At 42.8% G+C, this 16593-nt stretch overlaps 1 protein-coding gene across 1 annotated transcript in view; it reads right to left on the bottom strand.

Moving 5' to 3' along the window:
* psmd5 (proteasome 26S subunit, non-ATPase 5) overlaps window positions 1-16038 on the bottom strand; it is a 35504-nt gene extending 19466 nt beyond the window's left edge. Inside the window, exons 1-5 of the mRNA XM_084325336.1 lie at window positions 15857-16038; window positions 15081-15225; window positions 2329-2442; window positions 2093-2221; window positions 279-388 (exon numbers count right to left, since the gene is read on the bottom strand). Coding sequence (XP_084181462.1) covers window positions 279-388; window positions 2093-2221; window positions 2329-2442; window positions 15081-15225; window positions 15857-16029 — 671 coding nt within the window. The 5' untranslated portion in view covers window positions 16030-16038. The remainder of the gene's footprint in view (window positions 1-278; window positions 389-2092; window positions 2222-2328; window positions 2443-15080; window positions 15226-15856) is intronic.
* Between the last annotated feature and the right edge of the window lie 555 nt (window positions 16039-16593).

Below are 16593 nucleotides of genomic sequence, written 5' to 3' on the forward strand. Positions count from 1 at the left end.
AGCCTGTTCAAACTGAAGTTCAACTTTATCCCTGTAACGCCGTTTTGCCTCTATTACTGCTCTCCTGACGTTGTATCTTGCCATCTTGTGTTCTTCCATGTTGCCTGTCACCAGCCCGGTGTTGTATGCTGATGTGCGCACTTTCAGAGCCTCACGGACGGATTTGTCTACCCAGGGCTTTTGATTTGGTGTGTGTGTGTATGCACGTGTGTGTATGCGTGTGTGTGTATGCGTGTGTGTATGCGCATGTGTGTGTATGGTGTGTTCTAACCTATTACCTGAGCAGGATGTCATCTCCAGTCAGTTCTCCCAGTAGCTGAGAGATGAAGCTGCTGTTGGCACAGTAACCCAGGGAGATGGCAGACACAGACGAGATGTCCACTATCAGCTGCAAACAGAGAGAATAGTCTCTGGGTTATATATTATGTATGATTATATATATATATATATATATATATATATATATATATATATATATATAACTGTACATGCACTATAGACCACCCTGATGGCTGATCGGGTAAGGAAACGATCCTATGTCCTTGTTTAGGAGAGGTGTTAAATAAATGAATAGACAAAGCATGATTGCACATATCCAAGGGATGGTTTGGTTTCAACATTGTGGGGGGGGGGGGGGGCATTCTGGTGTATTTCTATGCACCAATTTGTGCCTTTTCTGCATCAATTCATGGCGGAAATATTTTTTGAGGGGGACCAATTACCTCTTCTCAATATTGAGGGGGACATGTCCCCCGCATCGCCCCCCCCCTAAATCTACACCTATGCACACATCCAAAGTGATAAACCGCCTGTTTTGCACAGTTGTGAGCGATGCACAGAGCTATTGAACAGCACACGTCACGTTCACTAGAGATCAGGGGAAATACCTGTTTTAAGTTACCACAGTTATGAGCATGTTAGGCTGTACCTCATATATTCTGTAACTCATATATTCCATACCTCATATTCTGTAACTCATATATTCCATACCTCATATTCTCGGGTTTTGGTTGTTTATTCTTTTATTCAATATTTGTATTCATTATTCATCCAGGGACCTTGGTGTTACCATAGAGAATGAGTCTGAGGTCGCCAAAGTGCAATACCGGCCGCATCCAGCTAGACGCCGGTATTGAGCACCCTTTGTAACCTTGTATCTTGGCCTGTAGAACGGCCAAATGTCTCCGGTTTCACTTTTCCTTGTCGGGCGAGGCGAGCGGTTCTCCCGGTTCCATTGAAGCGCGTCCAATATCCCCGATCCATATGTTGTGGTGGATTATGCCGTGGACCAAATGGACATTGGATGTACCAGATGGCGATCAAACAATTGGAATATTATTTTTGGAATACTCCCGATCACAGGTAAGGACAATCTGACGTAAATTTTAGCTTGATCCTGCAATGCTTTTATACCGATCTGGCTGATAAGCGTTTTTAGTGTTCAATACGAATGCCGTTACTGACAATCAAATAATCAGAAACTACCCCCCCCCCCCTTCATGCATTCATGATGGAACATAATACCTAAGATATAGATTTGACTTCGGAATAATAGCGTGTACAGGCAAGAAACGGCAACATCTCTAATATAATTGACGTTTAGGCTATTCAGAAATTACCCCAGACCACGCTATAACTATACTTATATTCACCACGGTATAAAACGGGAACGTATGGATGGAAAAATGTATTCTTTTTCACATATTGAACGATAGATAGTTGATGTCAAATGGGCCATAGTAAAGTGATAAACCGCCTGTTTTGCACAGTTGTGAGCGATGCACAGAGCTATTGAACAGCACACGTCACGTTCACTAGAGATCAGGGGAAATACCTGTTTTAAGTTACCACAGTTATGAGCATGTTAGGCTGTACCTCATATATTCTGTAACTCATATATTCCATACCTCATATTCTGTAACTCATATATTCCATACCTCATATTCTGTAACTCATATATTCCATACCTCATATTCTGTAACTCATATATTCCATACCTCATATTCTATAACTCATATATTCCATACCTCATATATTCCGTAACTCATATATTCTGTACCTCATATATTCCGTAAACTCATATATTCCGTACCTCATATATTCTGTATCTGATGATGTCACTCGTGGCCATGATGTCCTTCATGTCTTTCAGCAGCTCGCTGCGGAACAGCGTGTCCAACCCTGGTTTGGAGTCGCTCAACTTGGACAGGGAGCGGATTGCCTTGAAGGGGAACGGAGGACAACAAATCCGTTGAGATTCAAAACAATCGTACGAACATGTCCACGTGCCTGGTTTTGATCAGGCATCATCATCATCATCATCATCACCTCTTTTGACACCGCCATCTTCTCTCCCGCAATGCAGTGGATAACCTCTTTGAGGAGGACATGGTCGTTGAGGATTTCAGTAAAAGCTTCAGGGTGATCCACCATTCTGCCGATCTAGCATTGCAGAAGAAAAACAGCATTACCATCATCGTGAGATGCAGTATTCAACAACAGTCAGCGGTGGAGTGAGTAGGGGGGGGGGGGGTGAGTAAGAGTGGAGCAGTAGGCAACAGTGTAGTGCATACCTGTAAATCCTCCCGTTTTCCCAGTGAACACAATGAAACAATATCTTTATCTATATCACATGTCAAAACTACTTTAATAAAACAAGATTCCCGTTTTTTCATTTCTACTCATTCATCCAAAACAAGACAGCAATTCTACTTCTGAATGCACCGGGAGAATTGAGCTCATATAAGATTTGGAGTTGATAGAGGAAATGTTGCACATGGTGGAAATAATGGAAATGAACATTTCTAACATTAACATTTAGTGTATGTTTAAAGTTGATACATTGAGGCATGGTAGAATTTCACTTTATATTACAGCAGTATCCGTTTTTAACATTACAATTAGTGTCTGACACTATAGACACATGTTAAAAGTAGGGCTGTCAGTTTATCGCGTTAATTAGATAAATTAATTACACAGCAAATTATCGCGGTATGAAAATTTACTAAAAATGTATTAAAAAAAATAAAAATGTATCTCATTCATTCCATAAGAACGTAGAATACACATTTACAAACTTTTTTTTCATATGGCCCATTTGCATGTTCTTGGTATCTGATTCTAGGGACATCTATGGATCTCAGGGAATGTATTCCCAGTGTCAGAAATACTGTGTCTGTTACTAGGCTTGAGTAATTTTTTAATTTTTTTTTATATATTGATCTTTTTCCCCCTCCATTTTCCTCCAATTTTTCTCCCATCCCAATGTTAGTCGTATGCCAATCCCCAATCCCCTTCCTGGTCGCTGCGCACTTACCCCCCACAGTCGGTCTGGGAGAGTGGAGGCTACCACGTGCTTCCTCCGACACACGTCCAGCCAATCAACCGCTTCTTTTCACCTGGCAGCGCGGATCCTCCCTGAGAGGGCGTAGCGTGTGGAAGGATCACACTATCCCACTTAGATCCTATCCGCGCTTAGCAGGCGCCCCGACCAAACTGTAGGAGTCGCTGTTTACAACGACCCGGACCCACCCCGCCAGCTTCTCCCACCCTCTAATACAGCCAATTGTATTAGTGTGAACGGCCAGCCAAGCTGGTGACAACCCCGGAGCTGTGAGCTGGATTCGAACAGGCGAATCCAGCTCACAGCTCCGGCGAACGCAATCTCCGCTACGCCACCTAACCGCCCCGGCTTGAGTAAATTGTAATGAATCAAATGAGAATATCAATAAAATTTTTTTTTATCTTTGACTGTGAATAACACTATGCTCAAATTGACCAGACCTGAAAAATCTAAGCAAATTAATCAATGGAAGATGATTAAACAGAAGGTTTTGTAGATAGAGTACTATGAGGGCCGACGTGCCTCTACTGGTTAAAATTACTTACTCGTAATTACGTTCGTTGATAAAGAAAAATAATGTCCACAGCCGCTCCAGTGTAAAACAAAGATTAAATGGTTTATTTCTGTTCCACAGCGAAGTCTTTCTTTACAGAAGTGGTCCTAAATCTATTCACCTATTCACTACTACAAGGTAAGAAAACTGTATTTTCCCAGTCTCCAAAATCACCGCCGACTCGACACATGAAAATTCCTCCACACTGGAAGCCGAAAATCTATCTGATAAGTACCGCTCAGCACGGTTTCAAGATGCACACTGACCTGGCTGAGAGAATTGCTGAATATATAGATACACAAATAAATGTTCTAGAAGGTTCGGTCATGAGTCATGACGTCACCACAAATGTTCTAGAACAGGGGTCGGCAACCCGCACGCGGGAGCATTTTCATTGGCACAGGGGGCAGCAGTTAATTTTTTTTTATTACCTTTTTTTTTTTACTTTGCTTTGAAATATTATAGTGAAATATTTTGCACTGTTGTCGCATTTATTTTGTTGAAATCCTCCCACAGGTTCTTTTTTGTAAGTCGACTGTTTTGCACAACCCTATGACAGCTATACAGCTGTTCCCATGGTGCTCAGCAGTCAGCTGGCCTCCCGCACCCGCGCGCAGTTCCCAGGTAATCACAGTGCCGCAGTTGCATTCTGTATGTGCCGTCTTTCATGATGGCAACCCCCGCTAAGAAAGTTAAAGCAAAGGAAATTCGGACATTACAGCCCTCATGGACAGACGACTACGGGTTTGTGTGTCAGAAGGACCGTGCTGTGTGTACTTTATGTTTAGAAAATGTAGTTTGCCGAACGTCAGGTGTAAAACGCCATTTTGAGACGAAGCATCAAAAAAGTTTCAAAAAGATCAGGTGGATAAGGCAGAATCGATTAAACGTGCCGTGGCTGTGTTCTGTGTTCTAAGCTGTGTTCTGTGTTCTGGTCATGTGACACTACACATATTTAATTGAGACCCTTTATTATTTCAATTTAGCTGGAAATACATTGATACATCATTCAGTAACATTTTCAGAGCCTTATAACAAAAACATTATTACGGTCACCATTGTGACCAGTGGGATTAATCAACAAATTGTATTCTTTATTTTTCTATTTCATTTTAACATTGCACATGTTAAAAGGGAGAGGGCAACGCCATTTCTTTTTACTCAAAATGTGAGTATTACCAAGTCAACTTGTGTTCACAATGACAATAAACATCGTTTTATTAGGTTGAAATAATGTGGTTGTGTACTTATTTTTCTGTTAACTTATTATGGATTGAAAACTGAAAACCTTAATGCACAGTAACTGAACTCAATCTTTTTAAGTTCTGGTAACTTATTGTTTTTTTTTTACAGTGTAGTCTTGCGATCAATCGAAACTTCTTTACACGTTATACCTCACATTCACCCATTCATTCACACATTGTGGTGTTCTCCATTAGGCCTGTAGGTGGAGCTACGACACAGCATTGATTGATTGATTGATTGATTGAAAACTTTATTAACAGATTGCAGAATGGGTACAGTACAGCTCAATACATACAATTGTTAAGGGGATGCAGACCAGAGAAAGACTTTTCTCTTGTTTAACTTAACAGTACAGCACACGTACAGTACACTCACCGATGGTGGAGGCAGCCGATGTGGCATTTTGGATGTGTCCAAAAATGAATGGGCAAATGTGAGTGAAATGGTCGCACTGTATGCAGCTGTTTGTCTGCATTGCATTCCCCCCCCCCCCCCCCAACTCAGATTTAGGGTTGATACAACCATCATAATAATATTGTTAATAATAACAATAACAATAATGATGTAATAATGTAAAAATTATCATTAAAAATACCTGATTATGAGAGTTTTTTTTTTACGATGCATGGAATATTGTTGATATGGCACACTAGTTATAACTACCGGTATATTTCAAACTGGCACTTCATGTCAAAAAGGTTGCTGACCCCTGTTCTAGAATGGTCAATGTTCTAGAACAGTGGTTCTCAAACTGTGGTACGCGTACCACTAGTGGTACTTGGTGGTACTGCTGGTGGTACTTGAAAACATTTCCCAAAAAAAAAAAAAAAAAAAAAAAAATTTAGTCATGTCACTGAATTTAGAAGCAGGCCAGGCCAGTGTTTCTGGTTTTGATTGATTGATTGAAAAGTTTATTAACAGATTGCAGAATGGGTACAGTACAGTACAGCTCAATACATACAATTGTTAGGGGGATGCAGACCAGAGAAAGACTTTCGTCTTGTTTACATCAGGGTCCCCCATTTTCAATTCATCATAACATATATGACATACATGACATACAGATAGACAGTACTGCTACATCTATACATTTATGACATATCAGATTTGCAAATACAGTACTGTTTGTGATACAAAAGTGTCCAGAAAAGGAGTGTATATACATTTGGCGTAGAAACTGTACATTGGAGGAGGTTGGTTGGGTGGGGTGGGGTTGGGTGGGTTGGGTGAGGGCTGTACATTGGAGGTGGGGGGGGGGGGGGGGGGGGTTGGGTAGGGGACACACACACATTTTACACTGTACATTGGAATATTGACAAAGCCTTACTTGGTCATTTACTGTACAACTAGGTTAGGACATTTGTAGGGGCCAGTTTCGAATTGCAGTCTCACGTAGGTGTTTTTTGAGAGTGTTTTTGAAAGTGGGTAGTGATTCACATTCCTTTACAGCTTTAGGCAGGGCGTTCCACATTGATGTGGCATAATTACAAAACGTGTTTAGTCCCTTGTTTGAGCCGAATCTGGGTTTTACATGATTTGTGGAGCTCGCTCTGGTGTTGTGATCGTGGTATTCACTGACCTTTGGGAAGTATTTTGACATGTACATGGGTACCTTGGTCGCGTAGTGTATCTTGTAGACCAGGCCCATTGCAAGTTGCAGGTTCCAGGTGAACAGGTGAACACAGGTGAACACCAGGAAGGCTGGCGGAGTCAGTAGTCCCTGCCTGCTTCAAGATGTCTACCATCATCCCTGTACCGAAGAAACCCTCCCCAACATGCCCAAATGACTACAGACCGGTGGCACTCACCTCTGTGGTCATGAAATGTTTCGAGAGGCTGGTCAAGGACCACATTTGTGCCTCTCTCCCAAGTGATATGGACCCTATGCAATTTGCATACAGGACAAACAGGTCCACTGACGACGCGGTCTCCCAGGTACTGCATAGCACTCTCTCCCACCTTGACCGTCAGAAGGGGGGCTATGTGAGACTGTTGTTCATTGACTACAGCTCAGCGTTCAACACCATAGTCCCCACCAGACTGGTGGACAAGCTGATCGAGCTAGGTCTGAGCTCCGCCCTGAGCGCCTGGGTACTGGACTTTCTGAGTGAAAGACCCCAGGCGGTCAGGGTGGGGGGTCAGACCTCCAACACCATCACCCTGAGCATCGGGTCCCCCCAGGGCTGTGTTCTAAGCCCCCTGCTGTACTCACTCTACACACACGATTGTGTGGCCAAGTTCAGCTCCAACTCCATAGTGAAGTTCGCCGACGACACGGTGGTGGTGGGGCTGATCTCGGACAACGACGAGAAGGCCTACCGAGAGGAGGTTGAAGTACTGGAACGTTGGTGCCAGGACAACAGCCTGCTCCTGAACATTGGTAAAACCAAGGAGCTGATCGTGGATTATAGGAGAGGACAGCAGGAGACACACACACCACTGATGATTAACGGGGCTACCGTGGACAGGGTGAGCAGCTTCAAGTACCTGGGGGTCCACATCTCAGAGGATCTGACATGGTCAACACACATAGACACAGTAGTAAAGAAAGCGAAGCAGCGCCTCTACCACCTGAGACAGTTAAGGAAGTTCAGAGTATCGGGGAAGATACTCCAGTCCTTCTACTCAGGAGCTGTAGAGAGCATCTTGACCGGAAACATCACTGCCTGGTATGGGAACAGCACGGCACAGGACAAGAAGGCCCTACAGAGAGTGGTGCGCTCAGCCGAGCGTACCACGGGTATTGCGCTACCTCCCCTGCAGGCTCTATACAACAAGAGGTGCAAATCCAGAGCCTGCAGGATAATGAAAGACCCCCACCACCCCAATAACAGCCTGTTCCAGCTGCTGAGGTCAGGCAGACGCCTGCGAACCCCAGCTACTAGGACGGAGAGGCTTAGGCTAAGCTTCTTCCCCCAGGCCATCAGAGCCTTGAACAATGAACATTGAGAGACACAGAAACTGAACTATCCACACACAAGCACACACAAGCACATACACGACACGCACGCTGAGCACGCTCACACACTAGCAGCCACTTTAACACTCATGCCGCACATACGCACACTTATGGCCAGAGGAAAGGCCACTTTAAATTAGTATAACATCAGGAACAGTGTATTGCACTACTAAAGCTACCTAGCATGTCCTATATGCTCTGTAAATACTATGTACAGATACCGAGATGGCACACCATGTACCTGTTTATTGCACTGTTGTTTTTTACTGGATTCTATTAATATGTTGTACACTGTATTTTATCGGATTCTATTATATGTTGTAACACTGTATTGCACATCGTCGCGGGCAAGACCAGCCGCATTTCATTGTATACCTGTATGCCGTGACAATTAAAACTCTTGACTTGACTTGACTTGACTACTCTGTCGTCTACTCTAAGCCATCCTAGGTTGTCAAAGTGGGCAGGGGTGAGGTGGGTTCTAGGAGTCAGGTCAAGTAGTAGTCTGACTAGCTTGTTTTGAGATGTTTGTAATTTGTTTTTTAGTGCCTTTGAGGTGCTTTGGTACCATGAGGTGCAAGCATAGTCGTAGTACCCTTGAATGAGTGCTCCTGCTAGAGTCTTCAGGGTATTCTTGTTTACCAGAGAGGAGATCCGGTACAAGAATCGCGTTCGTTGGTTGACTTTTTTTATTACATTGGATGCCATTTTGTCACAGGAAAGATTAGCCTCTAGGATGGAACCCAGGTAGGTAATTTCATCTTTCCTTGTGATAATATTGTCACCCACTGTAACCGAGAAGCCGTCGGTCTTGCTGAGTTTGTTATTTGAACCGAAGAGAATGGACTCTGTTTTGCCCATGTGTAATGATAGTTTGTTGTCGGCGAGCCATATGCAGATTTTGCCTAGTTCCGAGCTGAGGGCTCTTTCAACCTGTAACTTGTTCTTGTCAGAGACCAGCAGGGCTGAGTCGTCCGCAAACAGGAACAAGTTGCAGTCACAAGCTGACGACATGTCATTTGCATAAATTAGGAATAGTAGCGGTCCTAGTATGCTTCCTTGTGGAACACCACAGCTCACTGTGAGGGGGGGGGATAGGGTACCGTTTACTTCCACCATCTGTTCCCTCCCCTCCAGGTAGGATTGTATCCAGCTCACTGATAAACTATCAAAACCAATTGCTTTTAGCTTGTTCAATCAGAATGGTGTGATTGACAGTGTCGAAGGCCTTTTGTAGGTCCAGCATGACCATGCCGCAGTATTTGCCCGCGTCCACCTCTTGTTTGATGTGGTCGTTCAAGTAGAGAAGGCATGTGTCAGTGGAGTGGGATGTTCTGAAGCCAGATTGGAATTCGTAGATTAGATTTTTTTCCGCAAGGTACTTTTCGATCTGTTCGTATACTATTTTTTCCATGACTTTCGAGATGGATGTAGGGATAGAAACAGGGCGGTAGTTACCCGGGTCTAATTTGCTGCCCTTTTTGTGCAGGGGTGTTACTCTCGCAATTTTGAAGTCCTTGGGGACGTGTCCCTGTTTTATGGAGAGGTTTATTATGTGTGTGATGACTGGGGTGATGGCTGCTGCTGAGTCTCTGAGGAATTTGGAGGGGATGTTGTCATGGCCAGTGGCCTTGTTTGGTTGGAGGGCGCTCAGTTTTTTGAGTACCTCATCTGTAGTTACCATTTCCAGTTTGAAGTCGTCTTTGTGGACGCCTAGGTTCTTGTAGTATGCTACTATGTGTTCTACCCCATACTGCCCTGAGTGGGAGGGTAGTTTGTTTACCAGTGTTGTGGCTATGTTTGTGAAGAAAGTGTTTAAGTAATTGGCTACATCCAGCTTGTCTGTGATGAGCGTGTTGTCTGTCTTTATGTTTATGTTTGAGAACCTGGTTGAGTTTTTTACTGCAGCCTAGTTGATTGTTGAGTAATTTCCAAAGTTCACGTGGTTTATTTTTGTTTTCCTCGGTTTTGTCATTGATGATTTTTTTTTTAGCAGTTTTGATCATGGAGTTTACGTCATTTCTTAGTCCGTTTCTTTCTAGTTTGAGTTCAGTCACGTGGTCTTGGAGTTCACTGCTCGTGCTTTTGGTAAGCTTTGACTGACTTTTACTGCGGCGGCGCGGTAGTTAGATAATCTAAGTGGGGAACAACCAGGAGATCACTGTGACAGATATAATGCAGTCTAAACAGTCATAAATCTTTAATTCAACTTCAGCCCTGATCATAACCATTTTTTTTTAGATTTTTTTGTAATTGCTGCTAATCATTGACACATGCCTAGCCTGTAATAATCCCCCCCAGAAAAATTTACTTTGCATTTGATATATTGAAAATATTTTACTTTGTGTTTTTTTTTTAACAATCATTTGTGATGCCATCACACAAACTGGCATTTAAAGGGTAAACATTCAAAAATGTATTGAATATGTGTTTTCTTTTCTTGTTTACAATAATTTGTGATGCCCATCACAAACACTGGCATTTAAAGGGTAAAAATTCAAATATTCCTGCACCAGAATGCAGGAAATTAAGTTTTTGTAACAAAATAATTGTGTGTGTGTGTGTGTGAGAGAGAGAATGACGGACAATTGCTTGCTGTGTAAGAAAGAGAGAGAGAGAGAGAATTAAGTACATTTGCTGAAATACAGTTGTTCTTAATTTTCTCACTTGCTATGTGAGAATGTTAGTTATTATGTTCTCAATGCCCCTTGCATTGTATGAGTTGTGTGGAAGCGTTTGCTAGTTCTAGTGCTATCCCTTTGTACATTGTGGCTGTGTCTGACAAAAGTTAACAATAAATAATGGTATTAGGAATACATTTGCCTCCTGTGTGAACTGTGCATAGCTGAATAGACTGTATTTTAACGCCGGTCATATGGTGGTACTTGGAGAGCTACGTTCTCAGGTGGTACTTGGTGTAAAAAGTTTGAGAACCACTGTTCTAGAATGTTCGGCTATGACATCACCACAAATGTTCTAGAATGTTCGATGTTCTAGAATGTTCGGCTATGACATCATCACAAATGTTCTAGAATGTTCGACCATGACATCGTACTGTGACATCACAAATGTTCTAGAATGTTCTATTATGACAATTATATAATACAATAACCTAAATATATAGCTTTGGCTCCTACAAGTACTGAATTCTGCCATCCGGACACATGCAATTTGAAATATGATTATAGAATATAGAATATCAGCATAAAATGGTTATGCGATTAAAATGCGATTCATTAGATTAATTAATTATCAAATCCTGTAATTAATTAGATTACTTTTTTTAATCGCCTGACAGCACTAGTTAAAAGTCAAAGTCAACTGTCATTTTCCAAGACATACAGAAAAATTCAATTACGTGCCCCCCTTCCCATGGTGTATATAGAAAGAGACAATAAACACAAAAGTAACATAGGACACAATATACAACACACAGGACTATGTACAATATAAATATAGTACCTACAATTAAATTAATGAAGGAATTAAATAAGAGGTAAAAGAGAACTTAGTGTAAATATTCCTTAATTTGTGTCAACGTTATAAAAATCCATTGTATTCAACAAATTAATTATGATACTAGGCTTGGGCGGTATAATTTTTTTCATACCGTCATACCTTGCTGACATGTATTATGACGGTATGACTTTCATTTCCATCAGCGGGGGGGGGGGGGGGGGGGGGGGGGTGGGGAGCTAACAATATACTCGTTATCACCATACATAACGCTTATATTGAAACACGTTGACATTAGGGCCGTTCTTTCAACCTAAAAGTGCACTTTCTTCAACCTCGAACCTAAATTCCTTAGCAACCCGTGTTTCCAAGTAAACAAATCACAGAACGATACAAATCACAGAACGATAGCCAGTTAGCCAGCACCAGCCAGGTACCAACGCTAGCTCTCAGAACGATAGCCAGTTAGCCAGCAACAGCCAGGTACTAACGTTAGCTCTCAGAACGATAGCCAGTGAGCCAGCACCAGAGTACTAACGTTAGCTCTCAGAACGATAGCCAGTACCAGCCTAGTACTAACGTTAGCTCTCAGAACGATAGCCAGTTAGCCAGCACCAGCCAGGTACTAACGTTAGCTCTCAGAACAATAGCCAGTTAGCCAGCACCAGCCAGGTACTAACGTTAAAATGTTCAAAATCACTCCTGGTTCAAAATTTTTATTTTTTTTACGTTCAATTAATTTATCCACTCTGGTTGGATGGTGTGTATGTATATGCATGTATTGTGCTGTATAATGACAATACATTTGAATCGAATCTCATTTTGAAATCACTACGCTGCCTATGGACACAACAGTGGCAGACAGCTTCGGAGGTGATTGCATTGCACCATGCTGATCCACTCAACAGGTAGCGATTTCAAAATGAGATTCGATTCAAATGTATTGTCATTATACAGCACAATACATACACACCATCCAACCAGAGTGGATAAATTAATTAAACGTTAAAAAAAAAATGTAAACCAAGAGTGATTTGAACTTGTGACCATAGGATCCACAGCCAGCAGACTAACGAGGTGAGCTAATCAGTCGGATGTTAAAAATGAGTGACTAATCCATGATTTACACTTGTGCCAATTGCGTTTGTCCCTAATCTTTAGTATTGGCATTAATAAATCAGATGTCATGCTAATATGTCATGTTCTACAGTAGAATTTACTACTGTGATACCTATTAAAACAGTCATTCGAATAATAGAAGCCTACTTTGCTGGAATGATTCATTTCAAAGTGCGTGTGTGTGCGCTCGTGCGTTGAGGCTCGCTCTCCGCGCATTATTTCTACTTCCGCCTGGGTAACGCCCCCGTTGATGACGGAGACGGTGGAATGTTGGTTCTGCTTAAATGGGTGTAAACGCGGGCCAGTTCGCCAGAGGGCACCAGAGTTCAGAGGGTTGAGAACGGAGCTGGAGCTTGAACCGGGGCCCGGCCGGTTTAAAAGCGCTATTTGTGGTACCACAGTCATTTTTGTGGCTCTTAACACTATGATCGCCGTGAACGAGTTTACACGTCATTCCTAGCCATGCTCATTCTGCCGAAGACGCCGTAACTCGTCTTTGATGTCAATATTTCCTTTCCGGAGCCCTGAGACACACTGCAAAGTTCCACTCAACTCTCTAGCGGTTCAAGAGCGCCATCTGGTGGCAGATCGGCAGATCGCCAGCCGGAAATTAACCTTTGAACCGGTAGTGCTCATCCATATGTGGTCCGGGCACTCGCTATCGTTAGAGAGACTCCGTATTGACACAGTGAACATCGATCGGTACAAATAACTCGAAAAAACATGATTTGGACATATATACTATTATACAACCTGGAAATGGATCGGGCATTTCTCCATCGCATAATAGAAAAAATTCTGTTCCACGCTCATCTGCCAGCGGCGCGAGGAAGCCACGGTAAGATTCAGCGTTATTTTCTAATGTCTTCTATACTAACTGATCTGATGAACATATGACCCACTCTGGATGAATCATCTAACGCTGCCCACGGAATTATAAACGATCCCCCGCCCATCCGGTCATCATCAGATGATGCATAGAAACTTCTAGAACCACGTCCAGTTGACATTTTTTTTCTCGCACAGATTCCTACCAAACTGTATTTGATCATCAATATAATGCATTTAGGGCTATAAATCACGTTCTGAAGAAAGCTGCAGAAAACGATAAAAACATACTTATACTTTAGACCATATTTTAGTATGAATATGTGAATGAAAAAGTTTAACGTTGCTACACCCTGAACAATACATATAGGACATTGAATGGGCCATAATAATGGCAATTTAGCAATAGAATTTAAAAAGTTATAGCCCTGCAAAGAAGGGGAAGTTCTCCATAGACAAATAGAGCTGGCGAGGGATGGTAAATTATGAATTTAACCCATGGCGATTAAAGTGTTAATCTCTGACTGGTTGGCCACCCCTGTGATAGATTATCGATTGCCGTTTCTTTCCCATACACACTATATTAAAAAATTCAAATGTATATCATTGGTATACATTATGCTTCATCATGCGTGGAGGAAAGGGGGGGGGGGTCGTTTATAATTCCTTGATCATCAGATCATCAGATCATGTAGTATGGGTGATATATTGATCAGACTGATTACAAACAAGGAAACGCACAATCGGGCTGAAAATAACGTTACTGTCCCCTTACCGTGGGCCGATGAGACTGGCAGTGAAAGATCCCAATTATTCGACGCCGATCGCCTAGGTCCATTTCCGGTTTGTATGGCGCAATAAAAGCCGAAATCATATAGATTATTAAGTTTAGAAATCGATCCATATGTACTATAGTGTCTGTCAGGAGTCCCGTAGCGAGATGCGACTGCCGGAGGAATTTCCTCGATGCACCGATGACACTTCCGGTTTTTGCGAGAGTGTAACTCGCCCGACCATCCACCAGGCGGCGGTATTGAGCCGTTGCAGTCCCATCTAGGGTCCCGCTAGGGCATCGGGGGTTGGGTGGATGAATTATGAATGCCATGGCGAAAAGATGAAACATTGATCTAAAAAACGCTGTACAGCGATCTTGGCGGTCAACGCATGGTGGGCAATAACGCTGAAAAGCGATCTTGGCGACCAATGTGTTAAGGAACACGCCAACATTATGGGAAATGTGTTTACAGTCTGAAAGGTGTAGAGTAGAAAGCTATCCGGCTGCTAGCTAGCTAGCTGTTGGCCAAAAACACCACTCCCTGAGTTTTAATCTAGGCTAGTGGTTTGTATGAGCTTCCATTCATTTGTGCTAAACTAGGCTAGCTTGCAGTCGGATGGTTTACGCTAGGCTAGTGGTTTGTATGAGCTTCCATTCATTTGTGCTAAGCTAGGCTAGCTTGCAGTCGGATGGCTTACGCATAGAGAGGAAATTGGTATCCCTCTTCTTGTCTGACTCTGGAGAAGACGGTAAGCGCATTTCCCATAATGTTGACGAGTTCCTTTAGTTTTAAGTAGCTTACCTGCGTCAAGGCCAGTATCTTGACTGTGTCATCAGGATGGTTCAGACCTCCTTGCAATTCTGCTCTGAAGTTCTGGGCGATGTGGACAGGGCTGAGGGCCAGCAAGATGCGACCTAGTATGTCCACACATAGCTCGATCTGCTCTCTGTGGAAGCATTGGAAGGTGCTACAGTTGTTATTGCTTGCTTGAATGCAATTGTAATGAATGAATGAATGAAAACTTTATTTAACCGATTACAGAATGGGTACAGTACGGCTCAATACACACAATTGTTAAGGGGACGCAGACCAGAGAAACACGTGTCTTGTTTACATCAGGGTCCCCCATTTTCAATTCATCATAATGACATGACATTTATGGCATATGGACATACAGGTATATAGTAGTTACATTTGTGACATATACGATATGCAAATATACAGTACTGTTACCCATAGATCCTAACAGAGAATATATAGGCTACATATGATGGGGAGGAGACTGTACATTAGGAGCGTTTGGATCATGTTGAAAAACATTAGCAATCTAGTTGGCAAGCTAGCAAAGACAGGACACCACTGAACCTATTCAACAACACGCATCTGGTAAGTAACGTTACAGCTATTATTATAAACGCAAATGCACACAACTCGGCGCTAGTAATATGGCGAGCAGCTTGTCAAAACAAACAACCAGTGGTGATGGAGTGAAGACAGAGAACTGACTCAGCAGCTCCATAGCTCCTGTTAGCTCCTCACTAGCTAGCATGGTGCAGCAACACAACACAGAAACACACCTCTCGTCTGTGTTCAGCAGAGAGAATATCACGTCGAGTCGCTGTCCGCTCAGCGTGTCCCTCAGGGCGCCCAGGGGGATGGACAACAGGGCCGTCTTCAATGTCTGTAGCTCCTCAATGGGGTCTTCGAGGCTGGAGATCTCTGCGAGCAGGCTTCCAATGGACGCGGCCATGATGTTCAATGTTTGGGTTTCGATTTCGACAATGATGCGGTGCGGGGCGCGTCGCGGCTCCTGCGCTGCGCAGCGTTTGCGCAGAGCTCTGCTTGATTTTTTTTATTTTTTATTATTTCATTTGAAATCTTTATTTCGAACATGTAAATGAATACAAACAAAATAAATAACTAAACAAAATCGAAACATAACTCAAACTAAATAATAACTAAACAAAAGCACTCCATTCTGCTAAAAGCAATTGGTTTTGATAGTCTATCAGTGAGCTGGATGCAATCCTACCTTGAGGGGAGAGAACAGATGGTGGAGGTAAACGGTACCCTACCCCCCCCCCCCCCCCCCTCACAGTGAGCTGTGGTGTTCCACAAGGAAGCATACTAGGACCGCTACTGTTCCTAATTTATGCAAATTACATGTCGTCAGCTTGTGACTGCAACTTGTTCCTGTTTGCGGACGACTCAGCCCTGCTGGTCTCTGACAAGAACAAGTTACAGGTTGAAAAAACCCTCAGCTCGGAACTAGGCAAAATCTGCATATGGCTCGCTGATAACAAACTATCATTAC

This window comes from Notolepis coatsorum (genome assembly GCF_963971535.1).
Source record: "Notolepis coatsorum genome assembly, chromosome: 11".
Classification (NCBI taxonomy): domain Eukaryota; kingdom Metazoa; phylum Chordata; class Actinopteri; order Aulopiformes; family Paralepididae; genus Notolepis; species Notolepis coatsorum.